The following is a 19,400-nucleotide window of genomic DNA, read 5'->3' as shown; positions in this document are numbered from 1 at the left end:
AGATGCTTTATCAGCCAGCGCCAGCTCCCGTTCTACATCGGTGCGCGCAGTCTTCTCCCTGCTTCCTGCCGCCTGGAAGCATGCCCAGCAGAGATGCGGCAGGCTCTCTCCCAAGAATCGTGCATGCACATTTTTCTGAGGACCGGTATTTTTTTTCCGAGGAGCGATACTGGGACGCAGACCACACTTTGGGACATGCTGATTTAATCCATTCACTTTACATTGCCACCAACACTGCTTTGCTGTTTCAGATTTTCACGTCTACGGAATCTTAATTATTCTAGTCTGTGGAATTAAAGAATGGATTTTAAAAAATGGCCTAAATCAATGTGAGAATACAGGGCATCCCCGCTATAAGTAGTCCCAGTATACATCTTTTCCGCACTAAAATCATTGACGCTTGTAGGAACTGCTGCATTATAAGTCCTCCTATTCCCTGCTCTTAAGTCGCACAAAACCCCCCAATTTGTGTAAACAGAAGTTAAGTGTGGGGAAAAAAATTCCCTGCTTTAAGTTGTTTCGCTGTAAGTCCACGTTTTTTGGAACGTATCTTGGACTTATAGCAAGGATAACCTGTACAAAAATAATTAGAATTCAGTTTTTAAAAACGTGTTTATTGTAGAATTAGGCATTGAAATGGTAGTGGTTCACCAGGATTAGCTGGTAGGCTGCTGCCACTATATTTATCTGTGGCATTTATCCACAAATGGCGCTCCACGGCCAATGGGAGCAGCAATCACCCATACCTGTGAAGGCACACATAAACAGTAATAGTGACCTGGCACGGGCTAACCTTGGGGAACAGGATCTGGCCTGTGGGCTGGTTTTGCCCACCCCAGTTTAATGAATTCTAAGCAAAAGTTACATTTCTTACACATCTATACATACAATCACAGTGATTTAATTTAAACTATCTTAATGCTACAGAAGATAGAAAAAGTTATGGATTTGAACGTGTTGTACTTTTTTTGCACAGATATGAGCAAACGTATGTGCGTATGGGACAAGTGTTATGGACCATAATTACTACTTGCCCAAATTAGAATGTTATCTGTACCAGCACAATTAGGGCTAAAATTGTGAATCGAATTCTGTTCTGCATCTCTCCATTCATCAAAGTAGTTAGAACGGTTTTTACAGATCTACTGTCCATAAAGCAATCCAAAGTAAAATTACTAATTTGTTATTGTACTGATTTCCACAGGAACATATTTAACAAATGAAGCTAAAGGAGCTGAAGATGCACCTGATGCTGACACAGCCATTATCAATGCAGAAGGCAGTCAAGTCAATGCAGAAGAGAAAAAGGAGTATTTCATTTAGATGCAGACCTAGATTCTCTGAGTTTTACTTATCAGGCTGACTGCTGGAGAAAACTGGCTATCATCTTTCAGAAATCATTTCTACCATCTTCTGCAAACTTTATTAACTTACATACTGCTACAAGTAGCCAGTTTATGCCAACAATCAGTTATTGACAGCATCATTCTTTAATTACAGTACCATTCACAATGCAGGACATTTCTTATTGCCTAAAATTCATATTCATTGCTCTCTTAACATACAGTGCTTGAATATACAGCCTTAACAGTGTTAATCTTCATCTTAAACCATGTTATTGAGTTTTCTACATTTTTAAATGTTAAATAGCTTTCTTCCTTTCCAGTTTTCTTTTGCCATGGTCCTTATCAATATGTCATTGGATGATTTTCATAACCGATACTATTGGGTAAGGACCTAATGTACTTACACAAAACATTAAATCGAAGATTAGAGGTTTACAAAGAATGTTTTATACATGTCTATAATTCAAAGGCAACCTGTTTTTGAAACATAGGCCCTAGGAACCAGAAAATGTTATAGTATAGTTTCTTGTATGTTTGGTTTGATGGAAAACGAGTATCAATACACTGTAAAAAATAGTACCTTGATACTAATTCCATGCTTGGGTGGTAATTATATAATACTGTATATCTATACAGAGTTTGCAAAGTTAGATAATTGTAGCTTCATTCTGAAACAAATTTATTTAGTTCTTTTACTGCTCTTTGGGATCACAAGATTAGATATCTGTTTCTGTAATTTTGGTTTTAATAATTTATTTGCTTCATATGAACTCACCTGCCTATTCAGATTTGAAGTGTTCATAGGGCACAATTGCAAGGCATTTTCCTATCTGTATATAGTGCATATAATAAATCCAAGTAAACATTATTTGATACATATTTAACTTTTTTGGCTATAGTTAAGTCAGTCACAAGTAAACATTTTCTAATGTCCATTATATCCCTTTAGATATGACCTAAATCAATATTCTGAATAGATAACATGTATTAGTATTTTTTGTCTGTATGTCCTAGCACTGTTCAGCAGCAAACTTTTCTAGTTCGTTAATTTTTTCTTTGTTATACAATGGAAGCACAATGTTATATGGAAAGGTAGTTTTAAGCTAACAACCAGTGCACAGCCTCAGGTTTTGAATTACAACCACATTTGATTAATATCCTTAAAAATACTGTTATGTTGCTAAATTTTCAGTTTTTAATTTGGCAGTTCCACAGCTGCTTATCTATGTTGGTTTGCCAAAAAAAAAAAAAAAAGAAAAAAAAAGAAAAAAGAAAAAAAGTTAAATGATACATGTTTTGTGTATACGGTAAATGGACTAATTCTTTATATTAAATTCCTGTCTATGCATTTTGTGGGGTACAAACTTATGTCACAGTGAATGATAGAGAATTTCTGCCAATGCTTTTAGCTCCATGGTAAAAGTTTCTCTTAAAGTCTCATGTTCTTAAATATGACAACAAAACACTATAAGCCCAGTGGCTTATTTCCTCTTCCATTGAAATAAAAATGGTGCCAGATCAACTCTTGGTAGCGATTCCATGTCGGAGAATGAAAATCTGTATAGTTTGGAGTTCATCTCCCTCTCCCAAGTGTTGCACCTTTGAAAAATAATATTTCTATATGGTTGCTATACTTGTGACGTCTAAAAGCATGATGGCTTATTGTAAAGGATTATCTCCTGGGATTTATTTTTGTGGGGGGGAGGGGAGAATCTGAATACATCATCATGTATTAAGATAAAATGGAAGACAAAAGGTGCTGTGTCAGATTATTTATCAGAAGAGTATAAACCTGCTAAGGACAATATTATAGTATTTTAATTGTTTTCTTTTTGTTGAAACATTTATCTTGTTAATTTCTAAGAAAAAGAGGGCAATGTTAATCAAGCAGCACTTTTTCAAAATATACAGAACATAAATAATATGATGTGGTTGAGTGTTAACATAATAAATCATATACAGTATGACATTTTAAAGAAATAAGTCTGCATTGATGTGATTGCATGCTTGTTTTTACAGTTCACTCCATACCATCTGTGGAAAAATGCAATAATATGTTAATATAGTATGGTAGTTTGAGAGAACCAGGTAGGTGCTACTAGACACATTGAAACTAGTATAGGTTTTCAAGATATTCATGTCTTTCAAAGCATACACTTTTAAAAGGTTGGCAAAGGAAATAATTAGTACCAGAATAGAAAGTTTCTTGTCACAACTGTACATTGCATTAACTGCATTATATCTCAGTCTGATTAAGGTCTTAGGCTTGAGCCAACAAATCACTTAAGCATGTGAGACGTTCCACCTAATTCAGTAGAACTACTCATATGCTTAAAAAGTAAGTGTTTTGCTGGATCAGGGCCTTTATGTACTGAAGTGGAACTGTTTATCAATGCTGCTTTTACATCTTTATACATTCTATCCAAACTGCACTTTGCTTGAACTGTAGAATCATTGCTTAAATCATTACTTAACATATCACATAAGCCCTTCAAATGTTAGAACATCTTTAGGTGTGACCACTCAAAGCTGTCTTATTGGTGTAGTGTAAAAACAGCATTGAAATGTTGCAAAACCAGAAATAAATTGGACTGTTAAATTATACTGGTTGGTTTTTAGTTAACTCTTAATTTGTACTCATTTTCAATAAATTTCTGATTTTCCACTCTCTTGCACCTTAAGATTTCATTTACATTTGTGCAAAGTGGTGTAAAACCACCACAAGCAGTGTACATGAATTGACTGGGTAGTTATTTACATCCATTGACATCCACATGGTCAAACGGCTTCACTGGGTGTAAGGTAATGCAGTCCCATACCCTTTGTAAGCAACCTCATGGTTCATTCACTTGGAGTTAAATACAGTATTCCACAGATAAAATACATTGTCTGTCTCCTTTATAGATCCCATTCAGAGACATTGAGTCTATCGTAGTCTCAAGAAATATGATGAATGAGTAAAATGAAAGCTCCGAATGGGAACCACGTTAGTTAGAATGTTAGTATAACACCCACACTTAAAACACATGCAATGTAATTTACTCAAGACAAGGTAGCTAATTACTGCCAGTTTACAATGTCCGGTGATTATTTTTAACTTTCAAATGTAGAACATTACTACTTTTTTATGCTTTGAGAACATAATCATTACTTAAATGGGCATGTAGCATCACAGGCAAATGAGTGCATCTTTCCATTCTGTTTAGTGTTACCAGAGAATCCAAGAAGCAGTTTAAGGAACTTGATACTTAAGTTGAGGCTAAGAATTTAAATTAGAATGCTCAAAAATGTCATCACATTTCTTGCACTGAGACTTCCTCTATAAACAATACATTGAAGTTAATGTGTATTTTCATTATAGCAAAATATATACAACTATCTCAATGAAAAAAAAGGACAGGATCATCCGTAATTATGTAATTCAATTGATTGTAAACAGCACTGAAGTTACCATGTACGCACATGTACAGTAGCTACTTTGACAGTTACAGTATAGTTACATGTACTTCCATGTAACATAGCAGTTATAGTGTAATTTAGTGCCACTTATTGTAAAGTGTTACCAAAAGGAAAACAGAACTCTTATCTTTACTAATCTGTTCAAATGAAAGGTAAACGTATTAACACTATGAATCTGACATTCCATTTGTTTAAAATAAGGAAGTGATCTAAAACTTCATGTTCATGCCACAGTTTTTCCCCACTATCTAGATTAATACAAGTGTTCCGTCTCCTCACTCTTGGGAAATGGTAATCTGTGATGGACAAACCAAAAACATTCAGCAACTTCAACTGAATCAGCTGCCAATAGAAACAACTGAGTAATGCTTTTTATTAAGTGGCACAAAGTACACACTAAAAACTATGCAAAATATAGGTAACTACAGTGTACTTACATGTAAGTATCTTGTACTTCCTGTGTATGGATATTGGAAACCCATGTAATTATAATATGCATTTTGATTAGTTTAAGAGGGGAAGAAAAACCCTAACCATAAAAATAATTAACATTAAAATACACATATGCAATAGTTATGCTTAATGCAATATGCTTAATTCTTCTACTTGCAATGATATTTAATTCAGAATAATGCACCCCATTAGTTCTGTCTCCCCTCTATTACTATTATTTAGACTCCACTGAAACACTTTTAGGATAATGTTAGAGTTCAACTCTGCTAATGGCTTCACTACCAGAATACATTTGAACCTCCACAATCCAGGTGTCCCTAATCTGGGAACACTCATGGTTCAGAGCCTGGCAGGGAGTGGAGGAAGTGGCTCTGCATGCTGCCACTCTTCTTCCCCCACAGCTGCAGGAACTGCTGCACAGTGAAGTGCTTCCCCAAAGGCTTTTCCCATCACTATGGGACCGGGGTGGAGAAGGGAGGCATGGAGCTACAAGTGCCCTGGGAGTAGTGTGTCAGGTAAGTGCTCCACTCCTCCCCCTCACACCGAGACCCCATACTCCCTTCCCCCTCCTGCACCTTCCCTCCTCTCAGTCCCCACATCCCTATCCCCAGCATGCTCCTGCATCAATCCTCCCTCCTTCCCAGACCCCATATGTATTGCTGTCATTTATATGTGGAATAAAAATTAAGTACCTTGCAAAATGTTTTTATGTTCACCTTCAGAAAACATACAGGAACACCCCTGGTCCAGAAAATTCCATACTCTGACATAGGCTACTTCCCAGAGTTGCTGGATTAAAGAGGTTCAGGTGTACTGCAAGTTGGGCAACACTGCTCAGTAATTTCTTTTTGACTCAACGGAACAAGATTGGTCTTTTTTTTCCCCTTCTTGAGGGAGTCTAGCATGCAAAGATACTGAAATGTTCTGCCCTATGCACTGGTATTTTTAGATTGAAAAGAAGAGCGAGAAATGTGGAACTGCATTAACCTGACTTCTATATTGTTGAACCACCTCACCTGGAATTTTTACTATTTCTTTCACAATACATCAGGAAATCTTACATTGTGACTACAAACTGCTTGTTTCAAAGTACACAGGAAGCCTGTGGCAACAAATTTAACTTTTTCTAAACATCAATTTTATATGATTGACCTTTTTTCTTCTCATTGTTTTGTCATAGTCTTCCAAAAATTACTCCCCTGAAATTAGAGAGAGAACATGATTTTTTTTAAAAAACAAAAAGTTTTATTACATATAAAATTGTAAAACTTCAGAGCCAGTGTGGGTAACCTCCAATACATATGCAGTTGGACAGGGTAGCAGCCGTGGGCTGTGAGATAGTTTGTTTACCTAAGCATCCCAGGTACGGAGCCCTGCAGCTCTCATTGGCTGTTGCATGCCATTCCTGGGCATGGGAGCAGCAGGAAGTGGTGTAGGTCAGGTCACTACTTCCTGCGGCTCTCATTGGCCAGGGATGACAAATGGCAGCCACTGGGATCTGTGAGCAGCTGCCCTTGAGGACACTCAGATAAACCATCTCACAACCCACCAGCCAGAGGTTCTGCACCCCTGCTTTAGTGATTGCCATTTCTTATATCACTTCATTCTTGCACATATGATTTAAAGACATTTAACATATCCACTTAGGTGAAACGTAAAAATTGAAAACAAGGGGTTACACTAACTCTCACTTTAAATTAGTCTCTGAAAGGGATAATTTTAAGTTTTTCTGTTGAAACTAAAAAAAAACTGGATGCATTATTGGCTCTTTAGTATAGGCTGATTGACATTGGCTGAAGTTGCACCCATAAAGTTTTAAAAACACAGTTCTACCACACCATAATCTGTTAAATATAGGAAAGAATTCAATTCAACTGTAACAAATTATTTTCACTAACAAAGAATATAGGCTTGTAATTCTAAAACCATATGCAAGTTTTTGCCTTACATCTATCAAGGATAATCTAACTTGTCATTTAACCATCTCAAATATACATTTGGAATACAAAATATTCAATCCAGGAAATATAGTAGCATCTATTGCAAAAAAATAACAAAATAAAAAGAAGTGTGCCAATATAGTAGAGATTGCCTGAAAGTTTTCAGCATCAGAGTTTCTACATGATTGTTCTAAGAGAGCCTAATCTAACTACCACCTCAATTAAAGGCAGTTATCCGACATGATTTTATGCTAGTCCAGTCCATGTTTCTTCTAACCTACACCTCTGCCACTGGACTTCCAATGGAGCTTTTCCATTTATAATTCGTCAATGCCCAGCTATTTCCCTTTTTCTGACCAAAGCTTTCTGAACTAGGGATGAAAAGGGGGATGGTATCGGAGCACCCTGACACTGTGTGTAGCTTCTGTGTGTTGTCTGGGATTTGCCTCTCCCCCTTTTTCTGTGTGTAAATGATTTAAGACTCTGCTAAAGAGCAATTGCTGAGGAGGAAGAAAGACTCTTTTCCAATGAATGTTTTATGTTACTACAATGGAAAAGTTATAAAAAATTTTGTAAAGATCTCAGGTGCAAAAGCTAAGACTTCAAGGGTCAGAACTTAAGCACTTTCCCTACATCCAGGGTCAAACCACCAGAGTTTCCTATATAAGCACTAATCTCTCGTCTCAGCATAAACTACTTACACTTTTATCCTACCCTTATACTGACAGCTGAAAATTGCTGATGCTATTTTCTTTTACATTACTAGCTTTTCTTTTTTTCCCCTCTTACTGTTTTACATGAAAATTATTTGAGGATTTTCATACAAAATGCACCTCACCCCCATTTTTAAGGTAAGTTTTTTATATAAATATGATATTTGGACTAAAATACTGTTTCTTTTCCCCTTCCTTTCTTCAGTATATTGGATGTTAATTTATAAACAAGTGAGACTATTCATCTCATTTAAGTGGAACTACTTTTCCCCATGCCCATATAGTTTCTATGCGCGCGCGCGCGCACACACACACACACACACACACAATCAGCTTTAAAATCACCTACTTTTATATTCTGAATATAGCTAAACAGTGAACAGAGAGTTTTGAGATTTGTACTCATGGACATCTGAATTCATACACATATCTCACTCTCAATTTTAATGCAGGATTTTTCCTGAGTTCAACAGGATTATAGTCAAGGTAATCTTAAATTATTTCCTAAGGGCTCCAATTTCAAACTCTGTTCCCTGTACATCCTTGACTTTTAGCCTAGATATTTTATAACAATAAATCACTTTCAGTATTGCAAGAATTTTGTGAGAATATGCAAGACAAAATTTGTGAAAATATGTTAACTACAGTATTTCCATTGATACACTATGTAACAGGAATCTGTTAGAAACTACAATCTGTTTAACTGTTAGACTTGCAATTCATGGCATTTGAAAAAGATAAGTTGTTAAGAATAAATAATAAACTCCGTGCTGTAAGAAAAATCTACTGAAATTAAGCATATTGCATTGATGATAAAAATACAGTTACTTCATCTAATTTTTTCAACAATTTTAAGTGAACAAAATGCATATTGTAATATTAGGTACATGACACTTGCATGTTGCTATGCCTATATACTTACAAAGTATTCAATGTGTACTTAGTGGCACTTAAGGAATGTCATGTACAATTCTTAAACATTCTTACAGGGTTCCCATTTGCACTTCATCTTTCAGTAAAGTCTTGTCAGAAAAATGTCTGATGAATATTATTGAAAAAATAAAATTTCAATTTTAGTTATCTGTTGGACATTACTGAATTGTCTATTCATTTAATAGATTTTTCTGGTGCTTGCTAATTTGGCAGTGAAATTGACTTCGGTGACTTAACAGACCTTGTTTTTTCCCCCTTTTTAAAGTAGAGAACTACTGAATTGAATATGCTGTACATTATGATACAATTGCTGATACTGCAGAACACTTAAAGAAAGAATCAGTGACACACTAGTACAGTACACACTATCAATACGGGCAAAAAATCCCGTAATTTTGTATAACCTTGTATAGACTATCTACTATGTATTAATATACATTATCCAGATCCTTTTAATTGACCATAGAAGGAATATAACTTTTGGCTATTATCCTCACACTAATTGAAATCATCCTTCATTAGGGGTCAAGCAGAAAGTATTTGCAGCATTTAAGGAATATACGAGCTTTCAAAATTAATCTTTTGTATGATTTAAGTAACATACAGGCCTTGTGCTGGCCCTCTGCCAAAGAACGATAGGACTCAGGCAAGGCTCTCCATGCCACATATACAGAGCCATACATATCCACGAATAGTGGAGTGGAAGCCTGCAAAGGGTACCTATACTCTCTCCTGGATGCCAGGTGGAGGGGAGAGGATGCCAGGGTAGGTCCAGGACTGCCTGCAGGATAAAGACACAATAACCTCTGTCCTAAATCTCCCTTCAGGAGGGGTAGAGTGTCAGCTCTGCCTGCCCCTCTCCTCTGCGCTCCCTCACCCCATGAGAATTAATCTGCAGAGCCCTGGCCCGGGACCCTGCTGTACCTTATTTCAAGTCCCTGCTTTCGTACTACCTGCCTCTTCCTTGCACAAACCTGCCCCTTCTTCACTCATCTGTGCTACTTTCCCCGTCCATTCCAGATGATTTTCTGTGCAAATGCCAGTAAAATCTGAATGGCGGACTGCAGATCGGGTTATGAGCTGAGCCTGGCAGATGCAGATCCACATTTTTTCATCTGCACGGAGCTCTAAACATATACTCAAAATTGAAAGAGTACTGTGCCATTTAGGAGCTCCAGGACATTGGTCAGTAATGCAGTCAGGCCAGAAGAGACACCACATGTTCTGTATTTATGTAAGGCACAAGTCACAGTTGCAGAAAGGAGACACACTTAGCTGAGGAAATCTGAGCCATTATAAGACAGAATCCATGACAGAGTCCATACATGACTCTACTAGCCAAAATACAGCACTTACTGCAGCCTGAAGTTCCTCTGAATAGGGATGTTAAGAAGTATGTAATTCATTAATTGTGTAGTCAACAAATTGTGTTAACTACATGATAAATTGATAAGGGATAGCACTCAGTCCTGGGTTATGCTGAGTCAGCAAATACTCTGGCTGTGGCTCTGCACTGAAAATAATTTTGGAGCTGGATGGGCAGGCAGCTCGTCTGAGTCCCAGCTTGCACTGGGTCCAGGAGGTATCCCTCTTTCAACTCTACATAAAAAGTAATTTAGGTGCTGGGTGGACAAGCAGCTTGCCTCAATCCCAGCTCACATGAGGTCCCAGGAGTTACCAATTATTCAATTGTAACTCTTCAATTATTTTAGGGGGATGATGCATGTAGTCAATAGCATTAACTGATTAAGCCTTTGTTTATCAGTTAATCATTTAACCGATATATTTAAACGATACTATTATATCCCTATCACTGAAGTCAGTGGTCATTTCATCCGAGTAAGATGCAGTTGATAAGACTGTGGTTCAGTATATATAATTGCTGTGCTGACAAACTGATATAAGAACATTGGGTCTTTTTTTCTCTGCCTGAGTTGTATTTTGGAATTAACTGAGTGTTTACACCATCATCTACTGAAGTTTATTTTTTATGAATTTAACTTTTCACTATTTGTTTATGAAACATTATTAGCTTACCTTAATTCATGTGAAGTATGCAAAATACGATACAAATCTAGAAGAGTAAAGACATTAACCAATCAGTGTATGGTATTCCAAGTAACACTCCAGTGCCAAAAGTAACAACCAAAATATGAGCTGTAAATCTACAGTATGCATTAGACGTTGGATTATTATGCATTCAACAATATTACACAAGTTACATTGCTTTTCTAGATCTGTCTTCTAAACAACAATTCTTATATCATTCTGTATTTTTCCATTAATGGATTATGTGCCAAAAGTTGCCTATAGCATAAAATATAACCTACACACTGATCAAGTAGACATGGAGAGTTGACATCAATGTCTGCTGTCAAAGAGCCCATAGTTCTAACTTTTCATATTCTGTATACCTATCTTAAAGAAAACCATTCAAACAAACCCACACAGATGCATGTCCAGGAAGCAATACAACACATGGAACTTAAATTACATGTTATGACAATTTTTTGATGTTAAATTATTTAATTTTTAATTTACTTTGTACTATTTTTTTTCTTTTTCTTCTTCATGGGATTTATTATGTTGGCGGTCTCGAGAAATTTGATAAAGCAACTAGAGAAATTAAATAAAATTTCATTGTGTCACAACCTTTATAGAAAACTAGAAGATTTACCCAGTGTTTCTTGGGTCCTTCGGGGTAGGGATCTGGCAATGGTGGGGTCAGGATTCAGGGCAGGGCCTTATAGATGTGGGCAGGTGAGAGAGTAAGGGCTGGGGGTGAGAAGGGGTTCAGAGTGAGGGGAAGAGGGGTCCCATCTGGCCGGGCTCTCTTCTCCCTCCAGCCAGTGAGACCTGTTCTCAGCCCCCAGCCAGTATGGGCCTTCTCTCCCTGCCCCAGCCATCACAGGCCTTTTATCCCCTTCAAGCGCCCAGCCACCAGGGGCCTTTTCTCTCCCCCACTCCTGCCCTGGCACTGCAGCCAAGGGCTAGAAGGTTTGGGGCAGGGAGGCTACTTACCCAGTCTGGTAGTAGGCAAGATGCAGAGCCACAGCCCTGCTAGCCACTCTCTTGGTGGTTGCCCCCACTGGCCACTCTACCTATAGCTCTCCCCTGTGCTCACTGCCCCCTATTGGCCACTCTCAGTATTACAGCCTCCTCTCTGTATCCCAACTTTCCATATTACGGAAAAGAGTCCCATTTTCTTGGCACAACAAACACTGACCTTTCTTTAAGTTAAGAGAAGAGGAAACTGCCTACCAGATTTGGTGTTCCTAGCTCTTACTGTTTAAGAGGAGGAGTTCATGAACAGATTCACAGACAGACACAGTCATTTCTTTAAAAAAAAAAAAGTTATATTGTTCTTCCTTCCACATCTGCATGCTATCTCAAGAATTTTCCCCCAAAAAAGTTAGGCACAATTCAATAAGCTTTTCATCAGTGCTTAAAAGTTATAATCCTGGGGAAATTCTGCACCAAAAAATTAAAAATTCTGCAAAGCTTATTTGTGAAAAATAACTCAACAAAATAATTGTAAATGGGATGATTATATTACCTTATTTCAAATATTTTTGTCAGCAAGTATGTCTGTAACAATATAAACAGCCAAAAAAGATTCAGGAAATATTTGCTGAGAAATAAATTCCTTGCTAAGTATATTAATAGAGATCTTTGTGGCATAATTCATTTACATTACAGTGAGGAAACGCTTCAGAAGCACTGTAAAGGCTTGGGGGAGTCAGGATAACAAAGGAGTTAAGGGCAAGGGATGTAATTGCTAGGCAGAAGCCCAGGAATGAACTGGAGGGTTATTAGGTATGGGTTGGAGAAATATGGAACTGGGTTTGTTTTTTGTTTGTTGGGCGGGGGGAGGAGGGGATTGTGAGGAAGTTTGTGAATCTCCCCTATTCAGAGCCTGGCTGCCTCCTACTCTCTCCAATTCAGACAGACACATCTTCCTCTGTCCCAGTGTGTCTCTGCCCACTCAGACCTTGCCTTAATGCTCTCACTCTACTTGCTCTTGCACCCCCAATCCAGCAGAGATATAAAATCCTGTGTAATTGGTTAACCAGTTAAGCATTATGTTTAATTGGTTAAACAATTAAAGGGGTGGGGGACTCCCCCTCATGATGGACAAGGGCTGCTCTGGCCATTTGGCCAGAGTAGCCTTGCCTGCAGTGTGCCACCTGTACCGGGCTCCAGCCCCTACTGGTTAACAAGTTAACCATTCACATCCCTAAAATCTAATCTGTGTAAACCTTCCCACTCCCCACCAGCAGCCCTGTATTCCCCATGCTGGTCATCCCACCTAAATTCCATACTTCTTCACTTGGTCTTGAGGGCATGATGCTGTGAGGAAAGCAGCTTCTCCTCCTGTGTCAAATAACCTCTCTGTCAAAATCTATTTTCTGCAGGGAGGAAGGGGAAAAAAATCTGAGCATGCTCACTGGTGCAGAATTCCCCCAAAAAGTCAAGTCATGGAAGAGTGGAAGTCTTTGCAGGATTAGGCCCTTAATTTCTATCTTGGAGGACCTTCAATAATGGACTCCAAACTTTTCAGATGGTGTTATTTTATAGTACCTTTTTTTTAAAATGCACAAATACTTAAACTTTACAAAAGATGATGATTCTTTTGCTTTTATTGCAACAAGCTTTTCCTTTACTGCGAAAGAGTTCTTCTTTTAGGGGATTATTTGAAAGATGGCACTGGTTATCTTAGTACTTTGAAGTAGGAATAAGAGATCCTCCAGAAAAGGGCTTTATTCCGGAGGATCGTGCCAGTCTAGACGCTTTTTTTCCGGCTTTTCCCCAAGCCGGAAAAAAAGCGGCGGAAATATTTATTTAAATCCGCGGGGGATATTTAAATCCCCCGCGGATTTCCCTATCCTGACTTACCTGATTTGCATCCCTTTTCCGGAAATTGTGGCCAGTGTAGACGTAGCCTCAGTGTTTAATCTAGAAGAACATATCACAGAGTATCAGGAAGTAAAGAGCTGTTATTACCATTCACTTTTAGAGCCAGAATAATTCTTAGTGATTCTTAACAATTTTATCATTACTCACCATGAGAAATGAGACTATTTTCACATCAGCATTCAGATATTCAGAAAAAAAAAATCACTTGATGGAAAAGGATTACCCAAAAATACAGTGCAGGACCTTAATCATCAAGGTGTCATGAGTATGCACTCTTGACACAAGTACAGTGGAACCAGAATCTGAAACCTCTACTTTCATCTCCCAGATGAGCTGGCAAAAAGAGAAATGAAGAACAATCTCATGTTCATATTCTTTAACTAAAATAAGGGCTATTTCTCTGCCTCTTAGCTCTCTTCTACCAGTCTCTCAGGGTAAAAGTTGTTCATTCATACCATCAGCACCATAAGAAAGACCTTTGCATCCAAATCAGAATGCTTTCTGAAAGGTAGTTAATGGTTATGCTACATGCCTTGACATTATTCTCGTAAGCTATGAGAAAAGAAAATAGCTGAGAGATGTGCAGAGCTTGCTCAGAAGGAACATTGTAAGTGGTCTCCTAATTTAAAAAGAGTACACAAAATATTTGCGCTCTCCCCCTCCCCCCATGGCCATTCCATTAGTGGGTATATGCACCTCATAAGAGAAAGAGCAAGAAAATGGCACCTCCTTGAGTGAAAAAAGACTGGCGGTTTGAAAAAAAGCTGGTGAATAGCTTCTACTAGTGCCAGCTAAATTTGCTCCTATCTACCTTCCTTATCTTCACCTAAATTGAAGGCATTTTGAATGGTTTCTGTGTATTAAAAGCCTTTATGCTCACCGCAGCTAATCATGCCAATGACCAGTGCAATCAGCCACAACACATAGAGAACAACTGAGAAGGGCAGGAATTTTCATGCTATCACCTGAGACAGAAGGACGAAAGGAATTGGTTACCAATGAAGGCAGCCAGAGTAAAGGCCAACTGGGCACATGTACCCTGTGAGGCCTGAGCTTTAAAGGTCAGATTTGTTAAGGAATTTAGTCATCTAATAGTGCTCCTAAAATTCCAGTAAGCACCTAGCTACATTTTTAGGGAGGGAAGTAGGGATGTAAGCAAGTAGTTGAGTAGTTGACTAACCAATAAGCCTAGGCTGTATCAAAGGAGTAAGGGGAAGAGGGAGCAGGAGCCGGTGCTGGGGGGGAGGCTGGCTTAAAAGCTGGTTTTCCCCTAGCACCATCTCTGTGGTGCCACCTGTCCCCTCTAGAGGGTGGAGGGGGACAGCAAGGGGAATCTGCCATGAAGCAACCTCTGCCTGTGGTAGGCCCAGGCTCACTGTGGGCAGAGGCTTCTCTGGCAGCAGCTCTTGGCTGTGAGGGGGAGGGGTGTCACAGCATGGAGCTGGGATCCCCAAGGACAGGGGCTGCTACTAGAGCAACCTCTGCCCATGGCCAACTCAGGCTGCCATGAACAGGGGCTGTTCTGGCTGGGCAGGCAGTCTGGGTCAGTCTCAGCTTGTGCCAGATCCAGGACCTACCCCCGCTGCGCCTCTGCGGCTTAAACGTAGAAGGAGCTGGGCTACCTGCCTGCTTGGTTCTTACTACATTTAAACTGCAGACCGCAGTGGAGGTTGGCCCCAGACCCGGTGTGAGCTGGGACTGAGTGCTTCTTCCTTATTGACTAATTCTATCAGTTACACAATTAGCAAATTACCCACCTCTTAACATCCTTAGAGGGAAGTTACTCTCACAGATCAGTAATTGGCTAAGAGAGAGTAAATAAAGCACAGAATTGGAATGTTAACGTTTTGGATGTTAGAATTGGAAAAGATACAGAGAAAAAAACCAAGAAGTAGTAGTATGGTGTGGAACAACTTTTATAGGAGGAGTGATTACTAAGATTGGAACTCTTTGGGTTAGAAAGGAGATGACTCAGGGTGCATCTACATTGCAGTGTTATTTCCCAATAACTAGCGTTGTTATTTTGAAATAATGTGAGTGTCTACATAGCCATTCTGCTATTTCAAAATAACTGACGGCTTATTCCGAAATCTGTAAATTTCATTCTATGAGGAATAACGCCTATTCTGAAAAAGCTATTTCAAATAAGGCGTGTGTAGATGTTCTACTGCTACTGTTCCAAACAGCCCTTCACCAGGGCCCTCCTTAGTGCCTCTGGGGACTCTAAATCGAGATAGCATGTCAACATTAGGGAAGCTGGCCTCGGACTAATTTTGAGGCTTCCTTACAGTATAGACACGCTATTTCAGAATAAGCTATTTTGGAATAACTATTCCGGAATAGCTTATTTCAAAATAAGCATGCAGTGTAGACCTACCCTAAGAGAGAATATGACAGAGGTCTTTATAATCATGAGTGGTGTGGAGAAAATGAATAGGGACACATTATTTACCCCTTCACATAACACAGGAGCTGGGAGGCAGTCACCTGATAAAATTAAGAGGTAGCGAGTGTAAAATAAACATAAGAAAGTGCTTCTGCACACAATATACAGTCCACCTGTTGAACTTATTGCTGGGTGAAGGCCAAAAGGTATAATAGGGTTGAAAAATTGATTAAATAAGTTCATGGCAGATAGGTTCAATGATGGCTGTTAGTCAAGATATTGAGTGATGCAACCCCTTACTCAGAGTGCTCCTAGACCTCTGACTTCCAGAAGCGGAGACTGGACAATGAGATGTATTACTCGATAATTGCCCTGTTCTGTGAGATCCCCCTGAAGCATCTGGCACCAACCACTGTCAGAAGACAAGAGTTGGGCCTAGATGGACCATTTGTCTGACCCAGCATGGCCATTAAGTGACTACACAGGAGCATAAGCATAAAACATTCCCAGGCAGCTCACTGGTTAGACTAGCACTACGCGTGACTGTTATGCTTCCTAATTCTGTAACATATTCCTAGCTGGCTCACGTTTCCCCAGACTACTGCATAGAAATCAAGGGTAAGTATGTAGAACAAATCCTATGAAAAAGAAAATTAATGTCCTGTATCTAATTAGAGATCATTAAATGATCCATCTCTTCCACATCTGTCCATCACTGTATTTGCCATGGGCCAAAATCAAAACCAATAGGAATTGTGCATCTGTTAGTTTGGAAATGTAATGTACAACCACAAAGGCAGTAGGTCACTACCATAGTTACATGTAAAAAACAGACATTTTTCTACACGTGAAAGGAGAACTTGTTCATTTAGACTCTGTTCACTAAAAAGCACTGGCTGGAATCTTAGGAAAGAAAAAAAATATGAAAAACACAAACAGCTTCTTTTTAACAGTTGTTAAAGGAGTGTGTGTTTGTATTGGGTGTGGACTGGGTCAAATCCTACCCTCAGTGTTAATCTGGAGTCATTGTGGATATACACAGACATACGTGAGGGCGCCATTTAATGACTGCCACATTCAGGGTCATAAATGAAAAGATAACTTATAAACCCATTTTCTAAGTAGCCCTAGGCTAAGCTGCACTGATGGGGAAAGCAACACTGCAAAACATCCAAAAAGGGCAGGTTATTTTATAAATGTCCATTATGGGATTTCTTGCACGTTCAAATGCAATCAGCCACACACAAAGCAAACAACTTAGCATGCAAATTCCTACCCTTCTATCACCTGGGGCAGAAGGATGAAAGGAACTGGTTACTAAAGAGAGCAGCCAGAATAAAGGCTGACTTGGTGCATGTGGCCCTGTGAGACTTGAGTTTTAAAGGTCAGATTTCTAAAGGTATTTAGTCATCAATAATGTTCTTCATCCAGAATAAAAGGTGCAAAGACAATGCTGAATCTGACCCTGATTCTCCTATCACATACACCAGTTTGAAACCAGTGGAACACCATTCACACTAGTGCACATCTGAAGAATCCATGCTCTCCATCTGAATTTTCCCTTTGTAGATCTTGTATTCCCTTTCCTCATTCCACTGATGAACTGAACTTTATGTCCTTTTTGGGACAAGAAAGGAGCAAGATTTTGATGATGCAAACTTGGAGGAGTCTAAGTGTTCACAAAGAAGGTGTGACAATCACAAATGTCACAAATACTTCTCCACATCTAAAATGGACTCCAAAGAATGAAGACTATTAAGCATCCCAGTGCAATGACATCTGATCTGCAGTGCTAACTAATTTCCATGACAACTGAAAAATAGATGTGTTTGGAAGGTAAGGCAGTTGTCATTGTTGCATGTCAGTGGAGAACCGAAATTATTTTACAGCAAAAGACTGAGTGAGAAACAGACAGTTTCTGTGGGAAAAATCAATGGGAAATTTTGAGTTTTTCACCATACCCAAGCTTCCCCCAGCAGATAAAGAAGAGTGAATCACTTTTGTGGGGCAGATTGATGAACAGTTTGACACATGTGGGAGCAGAAGACCATGAGTTGGCATTTATGAAGGAAAGAAATCAGGGAGAGGGGTTAGGCTTAAGACTTTAGCAGGAGGAGTAAATAGCACAGGAGCATCTCATGGGATTGTTTGAGAATTAAACAGCTGAAAGAGGAAAATGCGCAAATATATTTGCCTTCAGTGACTGTGCTGAAGGCTAAGAAATGCAAATAATATTTTAATGCATAACATAGTCTGACATACTGCAACCAAACTGCATCCATTCTGTTTTCCCATTCAACTGACTGCTCTAATGCTGGATTTGTTGTGAAGAACTAAATCCATCTCAGATGGCATCGATGTGCTGCCAGAAAGCAGAAAACCTTCGTGTGATCTGACCAGCTGCTTGGTGGAGAATTACAGCAATGATTTCCCATTGGATCACCAGTATTTACAATCAAGGTAGAAATGTCTCCGTAAGACTCCTATGGAAAAGGCCTTATGACCAAAACGTATCAGTTAGTTATGAAGGCTTTAAAATTACTGATGTCATCTCAGAGCCTGTGAGGGTTTTTGTTTTGTTTTAAGATTATATGCACTGGGAACTGTATTCTGTTGGGACTATTTTGATTTTCAAAAGGTATGTCAAGCTTTGGGAGAAAGAAGGTTTAGAATTGTCAGGAAAGTGTTTTAATTTATTTTTAAGACAAGTAATTTTTGGAAAGAGTCTGGGTTCTTTAGCACTTATTTACGTGCTTGGATAATGAACCATAGCTGTGTGTACACACAGACAGCAGTGGAATGCCATCCCACCGGGGATGGCTGCAGTGCCTTTGAATAAGGCCAGGGTTTATTACACTTGTTTAGGCCACTATATTGCCTAGATTAACCAAAAGTTAGCCACATAGTTTGAGATATTCAAAGCAGCCTAGAGGCTATACAGGTTATAGACACATATCTTCCATTAATTTCCCAAAGTGTGTCCAAATCCCCATGACTGCTTTGGAAGTTGAAGCTACAATTCCACCTCTCAATTTTTTAAAAAATGTACTTTGAGTAAAAACGGGAGATTGGGACTTAAGACTTCTGGGTCACATGCCTAGCACTGCCACTGATTTCTTCTCACAGGAAAGACAAGTGTCACTGATCTGTGTCGGTCTCAATTGCCCCATACATAAAATGGGAAATATTATGCACATCTGTAAAATACTTTGACACCTTCTGATAACCAGTGTGTAAGTACTATCATTAGTAT

General features: G+C 38.8%; 1 protein-coding gene across 5 annotated transcripts in view; it reads left to right on the top strand.

Annotated features, from left to right (window-relative positions):
• Window positions 1-2,214, top strand: part of CADM2 (cell adhesion molecule 2) — a 1,012,793-nt gene extending 1,010,579 nt beyond the window's left edge. For all 5 annotated transcript variants that reach the window (XM_075909639.1, XM_075909649.1, XM_075909633.1 and 2 more), the window contains one exon: window positions 1,205-2,214. In XM_075909639.1, coding sequence (XP_075765754.1) covers window positions 1,205-1,323 — 119 coding nt within the window. In that variant the 3' untranslated portion in view covers window positions 1,324-2,214. The remainder of the gene's footprint in view (window positions 1-1,204) is intronic.
• The last annotated feature ends 17,186 nt before the right edge of the window (window positions 2,215-19,400 follow it).

Source organism: Pelodiscus sinensis, chromosome 1, assembly GCF_049634645.1.
Source record: "Pelodiscus sinensis isolate JC-2024 chromosome 1, ASM4963464v1, whole genome shotgun sequence".
NCBI lineage: Eukaryota > Metazoa > Chordata > Testudines > Trionychidae > Pelodiscus > Pelodiscus sinensis.
Note: the sequence above shows the minus strand (reverse complement) of the source record. Positions and strands in the feature narration are given on the sequence as shown.